This window comes from Phaethon lepturus, unplaced genomic scaffold, assembly GCF_000687285.1.
Source record: "Phaethon lepturus isolate BGI_N335 unplaced genomic scaffold, ASM68728v1 scaffold7150, whole genome shotgun sequence".
In the NCBI taxonomy this organism is placed as follows: domain Eukaryota; kingdom Metazoa; phylum Chordata; class Aves; order Phaethontiformes; family Phaethontidae; genus Phaethon; species Phaethon lepturus.
This window is the reverse complement of record NW_010513965.1, coordinates 127163-139405: the sequence shown is the minus strand read 5'-3', so window position 1 is coordinate 139405 and position 12243 is coordinate 127163. Positions and strand designations below refer to the sequence as shown.

General features: G+C 39.8%; 1 protein-coding gene across 1 annotated transcript in view; it reads left to right on the top strand.

The window, feature by feature from the left end:
- ATP10D (ATPase, class V, type 10D) overlaps positions 1-12243 on the top strand; it is a 34824-nt gene that overhangs the window by 20261 nt on the left and 2320 nt on the right. Inside the window, 10 exon segments of the mRNA XM_010291473.1 lie at positions 151-260; positions 1159-1285; positions 3537-3721; positions 5457-5766; positions 6405-6481; positions 7015-7140; positions 7635-7835; positions 9435-9515; positions 9762-9866; positions 11231-11418. Of these exon segments, the coding sequence (XP_010289775.1) occupies positions 151-260; positions 1159-1285; positions 3537-3721; positions 5457-5766; positions 6405-6481; positions 7015-7140; positions 7635-7835; positions 9435-9515; positions 9762-9866; positions 11231-11418 (1510 nt within the window).

The window sequence follows — 12243 nt, the reverse complement described above, 5'->3', positions numbered from 1 at the left end:
TTAAAAAAAACTTGTTAACGTTTTGGTATTTTTAAAACTTATTTAGACCTTCAAAATTTTGTGCTAAATTTATTTAGACCTTCAAAATTTTGTGCTAAATTTAGCATAAGAATGCATATTTAATTTCTTTCTTTGCTTTTTGTGTGATAGTAGGTACTAATAATACAGAAAAGGAACAAAAGAAGATCAGAGAGAGAACTCAAAAGCATTTGGATGACTACGCCAGAAGAGGACTGCGCACTCTGTGTATTGCTAAGAAGGTATTCCTTTTAATGCATATTTTTAAGAATGTTTACAGTCTGTGACCAACCTGAGTGGTATCACCAACGGAGCAGACATTACTGCTTCTAAACAGATACTTCTGTTGCCACATTTTGTTTATCCTTATGTTCATTCAGGAGGAATTTGTAATCTGACCCAACTCAATTCCTGACTTCCGTTAGATTGCCATAGTTGTTGTCAGTTTAGGATGTCAAGCAGCTTAATAAAACAGGGCTTGTCAGATATCCTGATTTTTCCTTGAGAGCCCTGACCAGGTCTCCTTCTGTGAAACTTAACCTGGTTGGAGTTCCAGACACAGAAAACAAATGAAGTCAGACCTGGTTTATTGCATTACACAAGCAGTTTGCAGTGTTAGAACCTTTGGATGCAAAAATAAAGTGATGTTTTGAGATTCCATTTTAAATTCAAAGCTGCTCAGAAGTAAAATTCTATGGGGATTGAAACAGGCAAGAAACCTCTTTACAAAGCCTTATGCAAAGTGGAAGTACAGTCTGTGTAACTGTACCGTCATCAAGCTGTACACAGCTGTGCAGTGACTCTGCAGCTGTGTCAGTGCTGCAGCAGAAGAGCAGAAGGCAGAGTGTACTACGCTCATTGGCCTGCCTGCCTTCTGTCTAGATGGAAATCTGCTGGGCAGCTCTGGGAACCTGTAGGGTACCAGTGAGTAACATAGTTTAGGAAGCCTGACAAAGTAATCTAACACTATGAACATCGTACTAAATCCATGGACATGTTGGGGCATGTAAGTGATGCACTGCCAGGGGCTGTGCTTCTGGCTTCTGTATGTGGACAGCAGAAGTAACTGTGAGGACACTTTTGAGATGCCTTTGAAAACACACTATGGATACATGCCATATGTTTTATCTAACTCTATAGGTGATGAGTGATGCAGAATATGCAGAGTGGTTAAATCATCATTTTTTAGCGGAAACCAGTATTGACAACAGGGAGGAGCTGCTGCTTGAATCTGCCATCAAGCTTGAGACTGAACTCACTTTGCTCGGTGGGTAGAAAATGCTGTAACTCCCAGGAAACTACATGTTGTTCATAATTGGAATTTACCTGCAGGGATCTGGGCTAGCCTCAATCTGTGTAGCACATAGCTTTCTACAGACCTAGAATTTATTGTCACTCCTGAATTTTCATAGAGCTTGCTGGTAAGTTTGTACTAGTTGTAAAACACTCTGAAGGCAGCTATTGCTCTTCTGTTGTTTGTAAAGGGTAAAGTTTTACTGAATTTTTTTTTTATTTGTTTTCTTTTTTGTGCTCACTATAGTTTTTAAGTGTCATCATAATACGCATGTGAAACGATAACAACAAATCACAGGCCTGCCTGGGCAAACAGTCACAGATCCCACTTCGGGGCATGTTTTCCATCACTGTTGGATTTGTGGCACAGCAGGTGTGCTCGTGCTGTGTCCTCCTGTAATAACATGGAGATAAGAAGTCAGGCATGCTTCTGGCAGGAACCATTCCTCTAGTGGTCATTCAGTTGTGCAGAAATGGGGAGGCCAAAACAAAATGAAAAACGTTTGAAAAGGTAAACTGCAGGCAGTCTGGGATAATAGCCCAGCAAATAACATTTGGAAAACAAAGTGCAAAGATCTGACTGGTGGTAAAAGCAGGTCATGCTCGATGCTAAAGAGAAACAGATCCTGTTGTGTGGAAAGGTGTTACTTCCCTTATTTTGTGCCATGTCTGCTCAGGGCAAAAGCCATAAACCTTGTTACTAAATAAAAGGAATTCAGGGATTACTGGGTTCAGTTTCTGGAGAGGAGCCAGAGCAGTGCTGCTAGCTGCTGTAGTTTTAAGGGATGATGTGCTATACAGGTACTCTTTTGCACCAGAGTCAGTAGAAGGAAGTCTAGTTGCTGTGGAGACCTGCTGTTCTGCAGGCCAAGGCATTTTTTGTCTCATGTCTCTAACGGGACAGTAAGCAATATGGGTTGACCCTGTCATTAAATGGGAGTGGGAATAAGAAGGGTAAATGCTTTCATGCTGCCAAGGTGCTTGCTTTCAGTACCTCTTCTATCTTGGGTACACTTGCAATGGGTTATGTACCTTGTAATCTGCAGAGTAAAACTACTTACAGCACTTCTCATTCTGCTTCTCTGAGACTTCCTTTGCTTTCTTAATAAACATTACCTGGTGTATTACTGCAGCTGTAACTCTGACTGTCCTCTTAGGACTGAGAAATGAAGACTTTGTCCTCAAAGAACAACAAGCAAAAATTCAAATCATGTCAGTATTGCCAGGATTATGGAGGACAGCAGTTTCTTTCTGAGAAAGTCTTTTAGCCTGAGAATCCCACAAGCCAAACCATGTCTCCTGGTTTGATTTAGTACTCTTTGTATTGTGAAAAGCCATGAAAATATACTGTACTGTAGTAAATCACTGACACTGCAGCTTCTCAGAGATGGATGATGCTGATGTTGTGCTACCTCATTGTTACCAGAATAGAAGATTTTCTAAGCTCGTTTTAGGGACACAGGTCTGCACACCAGAAAAGAGGATATGTCTGTTAAAGACATTTTTTTTGTTGTTGTTGCATGTCTTCCAAAACCACTAAGAGCTGTGTGTTAGAGCAGGTGTTTCCTCCCTGTGGCGGAATATGTCAAGGTTGGCAGTGGAGGCAGGAGGAAGGGCAAAACATAGTTTAGTGCTATGAATTGAAAGGACCTGGGACAGGAGGTACTGCAATGATGAGTAGTTGAGAAACCCGATGATGAATGGCAGGTCTTTGCAGCAGTGTGCAAAAATATGATATAAGGAGAGGCAATTTTGGTGCGGAAAAGGTGAGGACTTGGGACAAGAGGTACAGAGAATTCAGCCTGGAGCACAGTTGTGAATAAGGAAGAGAAGTGGGCCTTGAGATAGGAAGGATTGAGGTTTGGGGTAGCCTGAGGTAGGAGGGAGTTGGAATAATGGAGTACATTTGTCATGAGAAGCCTGGGAGTCTGTGGGATGGACTGTGGGATGGAACAACTGTGAGAATGAGAAAAGTTGGCATGAGAAAGGGTCTTGTGAAGAGTTGGAGGCCCCTGAGGCTGTAATGAGGGTATGTGTCAACAAACTCGCATGTGATGGGCTCTGGGACAGAAAGATGTGGAAGGGAGGGATTCCCAAGCATGTCCCGGTAGGGTGTCTGTTTTGGGATGTGGATACACACAGAAGACCATCTTGTCCTGTCACTCTTGCAGTGGTTTGGTTTTGGAAATACAGCAGCACTTATCCTTCTGCTTGTCTAAATTAAGGTGCCACTGGCATTGAAGATCGCCTGCAGGAGGGCGTTCCAGACACAATACAGGTATTACGGAAAGCAGGAATAAAAATATGGATGCTGACAGGTGACAAGAGAGAGACAGCTGTCAACATTGCCTATGCCTGTAAACTGCTGGAACCAGATGACAGAATCTTCACTCTCAAATCACAGAGTAGGGTGAGTGGAAAACTACACTTTTCTTTTTTCTGCTGAAAAATTTAGTCAGGCTGTAACACAGGGCAATAAGGAAAAATTAAATGTTCTCTGCTTTCCCAACTGACCAAAGACAGCATGATTTCTTGGAAGATGAAAATACTGGAAAACTGATGGTTTGCTTCCTTGCAGGTAAAATATGAAATCCTTTATACATATGTAACATCTATTTCTTTATATACAGTCCCTAAATGACCATTAATTATTTTAATTGAATAGACTGCTTAATTTCTTTTTGGGGTAGGTTAGGGAGTTGACATGCTTCACATGTTATTAGAGATCTCAAATGGCTTTGAGTAACAGCATATTAACAATGTAAGAATTATTGTCATGCAAATTCTATTGAATTAAGTTTTGTGCTGCTTTGTGTAATATAATACCTCAGCCCTGCTTGTCTTGCATAAATGTACAAAGAATTGTCTCATTAAAGTACATTGCACACTATTCAGGAAAACTAATCTGCCAACAATCTTATCAGAGAAAAAGCCACCTTCTCCCCATCACCCAGTAATTGAGTCATGTGATAGAGTGGTGAAAAATGTTGCTCTTTTGGGTGGCAAGTTTAATCCTACTTGATCGTTGTGTCCTCTTGTGCATGCTTATAACCAGCTGTTTTTCAAATCTTCATTTTTATCAATTTCTTTATTCAAAGAATAAAACTTATTTATCAGTTTCCTAAGAGAGAAATTGCTAACAGTAACTGGTAAAGCCAGTGTATGAAATGTCTCTCCTCAGAGCAGACATGAAATCTGAGACTTCTCTAAATGACTGGAGGATTATCTAAGACCTTTTGGGTTGTTTTTTTTTTTTTTAATAAAAAATGTATATTTTTAATAAAAAATATGTCTGCTTATACATTACTTTAGAAATTCAGTTTGTATCTGCTGTAAAAGATTGTGTGACAAGTGGTAACTCTGGGGAGGATAAAGTGAAAAAGAAAGGATTTTTAGACCAGTTGTGTTTGAGGAAAACTTGGGGTTTGATTCTTGCTAATGCTTTCTTCTTTCTTTTTTCCTACTGAGGAATGAGTGTTTTAACAGTGAGAATGGAGTCTCTTTTGCAGAAGTGCTCATCCTCCTGACTGGGCTTTGAAATAAAAAATAGATGGAATTTGATACTGTTACATTTCAAAGTAAAATAATGAGAACATTTAAGAATATGTATTTTCTTCTATATAGCATGCACGTTACATATATTGATATCAAGAACCTTTGGGGCATCTGATATTGATTATGACAAGGTAAAAGATTCCCCAAGGCCAGGTCTTTAGTAACTCATTGCAGCTCGCCTATAATCTGAATTGAAATGCATTTTTGGCTTTGCATGCCAGACAAAAGAAATATAGAGAGCAAAAGTCTTCTATCAAAGCTGTATTTATATTGCAGAATCCTTAATGGTTGTTTTTTCTGCTAGTCTATGAAGATTTTCTGATTTGCTTCAGTTTTTTCCCTTCTCCTAGTACAATACCCAAGCCAAGCTACTTAAGCAAAGTTAAATCACAGGCCCTTTTATTAACAACAGACTGTATCCTTTGTGATTTTAAAGTGTTATTCAGCCTTATGTCTGAGCCTTTCTGGATTCAAGTGAAATGCTACGCAAGGGCAGCATCTGACCTTTTCTCCATTTGTATTTTACAAATTGAAAAGGGAGCCAGAACACAAACAGTATTTAGTGTTGCCTTTCTTTTGTCTTTAATTAGGATGCCTGTGCGTTGGTGATGAGCAAAATTTTAGAAGACATCCAGAAGAATACTTTTGCCAAAAAACCACCCTGTCAGAAACTTAGGAATGTCTCTGCAAGTTCCTCCACCCAAGCTGCAGGGTTCAGTGCAGGCCTGGTTATTGACGGAAGGACTTTAGAGCATGTCCTTCATGACAGCCTACAGGATATTTTCTTGGAACTCACAGAAAAATGTCGGGCTGTAGTCTGCTGCCGAGCCACACCCCTGCAGAAGAGTGTCCTGGTCAGACTGGTGCGAAATAAGCTAAAGGCAATGACATTAGCTGTAGGTGAGTCCTGTGGTTATCTTCTTTTTTCTGAAAAGAAGTAGAAGCCAGTTTCTTCTCTCCTAATTTTTGTTAATGTCTGTCACAAAATTTACTTTCAAAGGAAGATAATCCTTTGAATCGTAGTTGTTTCTGACATAAGACGATGTTAGTCTTCTGCACTAGCAAATTTAGTCCATAACACTTAGTCATGGTAATTTAAAGCAGCAAGAAGAGCAGCAGTCGTGCACAGTGTTATGTAACACGTCCAAAGGAGCAAGCAAGTTTTCCTTCTCATCCTCTATCACAACCCCCCAAAATAGGTATGGAGAGGAGACAGGCCTGGCTGTGATTTAAAACACCCATATTTTCTGTTCTATCATACCAGCTAAATTCTGACAAAAGGAACAGCCAGTATCCATTTGGAGAATACAGCTCAGTTCAGTCAGGCCTTCCACTTACTAAACCTGCTTTCTGTAGGGTTTTCCATAGGCTGCACTGTTGGCCATAAAAATGTTTTTCTCTGAACTCTCTGGTGTTCTTGTATATTTATCTCTTCCTGCCACCTCCATGGCGATGTGATAGCCAGCAAAGCTGCCTCCAGGTTGCATTCCAAATAAGTGAAGTTAGTTTTGATTTTTCTTCTTTTCTTTCCTCTGTAGGTGATGGTGCCAATGATGTCAGTATGATCCAGGTAGCTGACATTGGTGTGGGAATATCAGGCCAAGAAGGCATGCAGGTAGTGTATACAGAGACAGCTGCAAATGGCATCAGATTCCATTTTAAATCGGTTCAGAGTTTACCCCGGAAGCCCAGTGGTCCACAGTCCATTGCCGTACATGGGCAAGAGTTTGCAGCCTGAGCTCACACCCAGGCTTCAGCGCTCTTTGAGGAGCACTCAGAAGCTGAACGCTGCAGAGGTTCAGACTCCAAATGACAGAGCTTGCTGCCTGTCACTGAACTCCCTATTACTCATGTCCTGCCAGGAAACAAGCAGCCTAAGCTCTTTCAGTGATTTCTGTGCAGCTGTGTCGTAATAATAAAGACTGCTGTGTTCTTGCCTATGTTGTGCTGGGCTGAGCTCTGTGTGTTAGTGTAAAATGTTGTATGGAGAGGCTCAGATCTGAGTGAGGGTAAGACCATAAGCACTATGTATAAAAAAATCATAAAATAACAGTTTCCAACAGTAGGTAGGTTGCTCACTTGGCAGTATCTGAAACTTATCTTTAACAGTTTGGATATAACATATCCTTTCCTTCATGTGCATTGCAGGCTGTGATGGCAAGTGACTTTGCAATCTCTCAGTTTAGACACCTCAGGAAGCTGCTGCTTGTCCATGGTCACTGGTGTTACACCAGACTTACCAACATGGTGCTTTACTATTTCTACAAGAACGTGGTAGGTAGCTATCCCATTCCTGGGACAGGGATGAGAGCACTGAAGGGCTTAGTGGGGCTTTATATTCTTTGTTAGTTTCTACTGTGAATGAGTTCAAAAAGACATAAAAAGCATGTCAGGCAATTCAGTTTCCCATTTATGTCTGCAGACACCAGAGACTGTTATTCCTTGCACTGAATTTCCCACTCAAAGCCATTGTCTGATTTGATTAAACACTGGGTAATGGGCTTTACTATTGTGGTGGCAGCATGACTATTTAAACAAGTCATGTCCAATTTTGAAATGTAAAGCTGTGTGCTAGTCAAATATAATTTTGAAGTGTGGGATTGGCGTGAACTTCATAGCATTTATACTTAATTTTCCACAGATGACTGTAATTAGAGCTAGGATCTGCCTAGAATTTCCTTTTAAAATTTTAAAAGACAGTTTTTCTCCTGACTTTTAAAACACTTGTCTACAGGTAACATTTTATCATGTCATCTTTGACTTTTCAGGCATATGTGAACCTCCTGTTCTGGTACCAGTTCTTCTGTGGGTTTTCAGGCACGTCAATGACTGACTACTGGATCTTGATTCTTTTCAATCTCCTTTTTACATCAGTGCCACCCATCATTTATGGTGTCTTGGACAAAGATGTGTCTGCGGAGATACTCATGCAGGTCCCACAGCTGTACATGATGACCCAAAAATCTGTGGTAGGTTAAAGAATGCTTGGCCTGAAGCAAATTCAGATGGTCAGCATTTGAGCCATTTCTGTCTGTCTTTCCTTCATGGTTCACATCAGGCAAACATGCAGTTTAAAACCACTTCATTAGAAAAGTACCTAGGCCTGTGCAGTATGTGCACAAATAAAAGCTGTTTTTTCAAAAGTTTTTTGTAGGCTCTTTTCAGCTGTACACCCAATCTTATCAGATGTTTGGATAACAAGAGAAAGTAAGGGCTTCACGTGAAGCAGTGTACTAGATAAACTTTGTTACCAGCACGTTCACTTCATTCACTGCCTCAGCTATCAACATGCTTCCTCAAAATGGGTTTCTTTTAAGCATCTGGGCTTACTTTTAAAGATAAGGGGACTGGATACTGTCTTTTCACTGTCATATAAGGGTCTCAACTGGCAAAGTACTGAGGAATAGCTAAGAACCAGAGCAGATTCCTTTCAAGTAATCCTCAAGAAAGTTCTGTCACTCAGGGTTCTTTTCCCCTTATGGGTATGTTCTGGAATTTGCTGGTGGCACTTTTCTCCCATCTGAAAACACTACACATCATATCTGCTCTAAGTAAATTCTGTCCAAACATTTAGCACAGAAGACCGCAGGGAGCAGGGCGTAGTCTCTAAATCAAAATTATATAAATCAGTGAGCTTTGTCCTGGTTTCTACTTTGCTTAGCGTGAACTCTGTCATAATTTTAATGTAATCTTTTTTTAAATTTAACACTTAATTAAAATATTATTTTACTTTATTATAACAATAGAAGGTAGTGACATACTACTTCATCAATCAATTGTAGAGGAAGTCCTGGGTGACTAGACTGCTCACGTATGTGTCTCAAATTTAGTGGCTGAAGGAATGGGATATATCTGAGCCAGGGCACATGCAGCTATGGTTTCATAAGTGGTGGAGCTGTCATCCAGTTTGCTGCCACTGAGTGAAGAAGGCTCGTTCCTTCTCCTCTTTTCCCTTCTTTTCTTCTTGTTACCTGTTTGCACCCACATAGCTAGACCATCTTCCTTGTGTCAGCTCGGTTGTCCCATCAGCTCCTTCCAGGAGCTGATTTAACTCACTAAAGCAGCAGTGTGTTACTTCAGCAGAAAAATGAATTCATTTCTCACATTCTAGTGAGCTAAGTTAGCTCACAAAGGGGTGTGGTCCACTCAGAGGAGTCAACCAGCACAAATTGAGAGGTAGAAGCACATGTACCAAAAAGAAGGGGGCGGAGATAGAAGAAAGTGGGACTTGACATTCAGTGATGGTAAGCTGCTAAGGTAATTCACTGTCCCCTAGCCCTCTCCCTTCCTTAGTACTCGGGTAAGGCTCTGGTAGGTCTGTTCTGGCAGAAACCGCTGTAAGATCAGTGTTCCTAGATCTGGCTGTTGATGGAAATACTCCACACGTGTAGCTAACTATTAGTGAGCTCTTCATTCTTATTATCGTAATACAAAAGATGCCTCTTCATTGGGAAACTAACTGGAATTACTTCTGTAGATAAATCTTTCCCCAAATCCAAATTAATGCTAATTAAGGATGCAGCAATTTGTTCCATTTGTTTTAATGCCATTATCTATCTTTCTTACAGGCTTACGTGCCTTCAACTTTCTGGATAACCTTGCTGGATGCATTTTACCAAAGTCTCGTTTGCTTTTTTGTGCCTTACTTTGTAAGTGCTGGATGTGAAATAAATTTATACATTTTAACATATTAAAACCCCAGGCAAATTAGAGAATAAAATGAAGTGTTTGATTTTACTTCCTCATACATAAATGTGGACTAACAGGATCATCATTGGAACTGAGCTGAACTGCGTGCATGCAAATATGTATGATATTGAAACTATTCATGCCAGTTTGTGTATTAGGACTATACGTAATGAATATATTATACTTACTGCTGTCTTCCTTTACAGACTTACTGTGACTCAGACATAGACATTTTTTCTTTTGGAAACCCTATAAACACAGCAGCGCTCTTCATAATATTATTTCACCTCCTCATTGAGTGCAAGTCTGTGGTGAGTACTTTGTTTCCAAAAGAGTATATTCTTAACAGAGCATGTGCATACAGCTTTCACTGAAATTAAACAGAAGACAGGCCTTTGTATACAGAACAAAGTAAGTATAAAAGGGCCAAAACCTAAACATTTTGTTTATGTGACCATGTGAGCTCACCTAATGCACCTATCATTGGAGACAATAGTGGTACTTGTATGACTAAAATTAACACAATTTGGCCTCAAAATTATTTGTAAATAGTGAAAGGTTCCTGCCTCGTTAGAGTACGGTGGTTTTGGGGATGTCAGCTGACTTTTGCAAATGGTAAAACCAACCAGTGATCTACTGAGCCTTCATTAGTTCCCGAAGCTTGCGTCTCAAAGGCAACAATATGAACTGTTGATTTGGAAAGCTGGGAACTGATGATCTGCTCTGTGGCCAGGATAAATAATTCAGACATATATTTTGGTGCCAGAACTAGAGAACCAATATGCTACAGAAATGCTATGCCAGTTTTTAATTAAGTCTGTGCAAGCTAAAGCATCTGCATTAGCTTAGGTAAATTGATAGCCCTTACGAGGGTAATACTTGGCTATTTTGCATAATTTTAAAGAAAATACAATAATATTTACAGTAGAAGGACACAGATTAATGGGTTTTATTTCTTCACTGTCTTTTTTCTTTTGAAAAACAGTTATTAGGATTATTTCATAATGGATGAAATTTCAAGTTATGATTCAGTCTTTTCATTGTCCTTTTGGGAGCATGGCAGCAGTGATAAAAACATCTTTATTGAGAATATATGGGTAGCATGAGTGTATCCATGCTCTGAATAGGAATACATTACTTAAATGGCTTTTATTTGGTGTTTTTCAGTGTCGGCAAGCTGTCAGACCAATGGCAGTGTTGTTTCCATAGTAACTATTATAGCTGTTTGGAGTTTTCTGTAGTTTTATACCTAATGTAGAACAGTTCATGTCTCAAGCAAGATATATAGCGGTAGTGTCATGTGAAGGTCTTGCTCCATTTGCTTGAGAAGGCTTACTTTGCTGCCAGTGAATGAGGTGGTCATCTAAGGCAAATGACACAAAAAATGTCATTCACACAGGAATCAAAAGATGTGCATTTAGTAGAATAAAAAAAAATTAAATGGCTAGGTTACCTATGAATTGTAGGAGGAAGGCTCCATTCTTCCTGGAATCTTTTGTATAAAATTAGGAATATTACCTGAACAAATCTATCCTCTGTTACATTACATAGCTGTCCTTGGAAAAAGAGTATGTGCATGTTCATGCATGGATGTGTACACACATGTACACACAGGTGTTACAGGTGTGTCTGTTTACAGTTTAAAATCTGATTTGTTTCCTTTTCTGAATTGCAGACTTGGATACATACAGTAGTTATAGTTGGCAGTATCCTGTTGTACTTCGGCTTCGCTCTGGCTTTTGGAGCAACCTGCAAAACCCACAACTCACCATCAAATCCTTACTGGATCATGGAAAAGCACATGACAGACCCAGTATTTTACTTAGTTTGCCTCCTGGCTACTTGTGTTGCTCTGCTACCCAGGTGTGTTTCTGTTTTATAATTTCAGATTGCTGTTGTTAAAATTAGTTTTATTTGAGTCAGTGATGCTATAAATCTCACTGGCTAGAGGTCTTCCTCCCAGCCCTACCCACCCCCCAACCCCCACAAAGAATTTTTCATAACTCTACCAGACCAAGCCACGTGAAGACAGCTCTTTAGTGACATGTTCTCAAAGTAAATTTCAGTAAATAAAAATTTTATTTTGTGATTTATATTATATTAGTTTATTATATTAAATATTGTCTTTGGAGGGAAAAAACAGTAGTCTGTTACCATGGCGTTTATAATTTATATGCAAATCAGCTAAATTAGTGATCAAAGTTGAATGTGTACTATACATAGAAGTATTGTGCTTCATCTGTGTTTATTTGTGAAAGCATTTTCTGTTTGAAATTTGTCATGAATATATATAAGAATACTCAGAATGAAGAATGCATGTACAGGCCTCTTTGTGGGGTGGAAACATGGTGACTAGATTCACAAGGGGTCCCGAGTTGTGTTTTTGTCATGCCTAATGTTGAAGAGTTTTGCCTCACTGAGGAAGTCGTTAACTCCAAGTTTGAGAACTCATGCACCCTGTAAAGGCAGGAGCATTGGGTGGAGGTCCCAGACAGCAGCATGCTGAGCAGGGAGACACCTGAGCGAGCCAACAGAGAAGAACACAGTGTGTGAAAACTAGTGCAAGAGACTTCATCAAGCTCTCGGTCTTGCTCTAGTTAGTAGCCACAGCCATCTTCCTTTCACTGGCTGAACATGAACTCAAACCTGCAGCCTACTCATGAGGTGCCTCCAGGGCTAATTTATTCA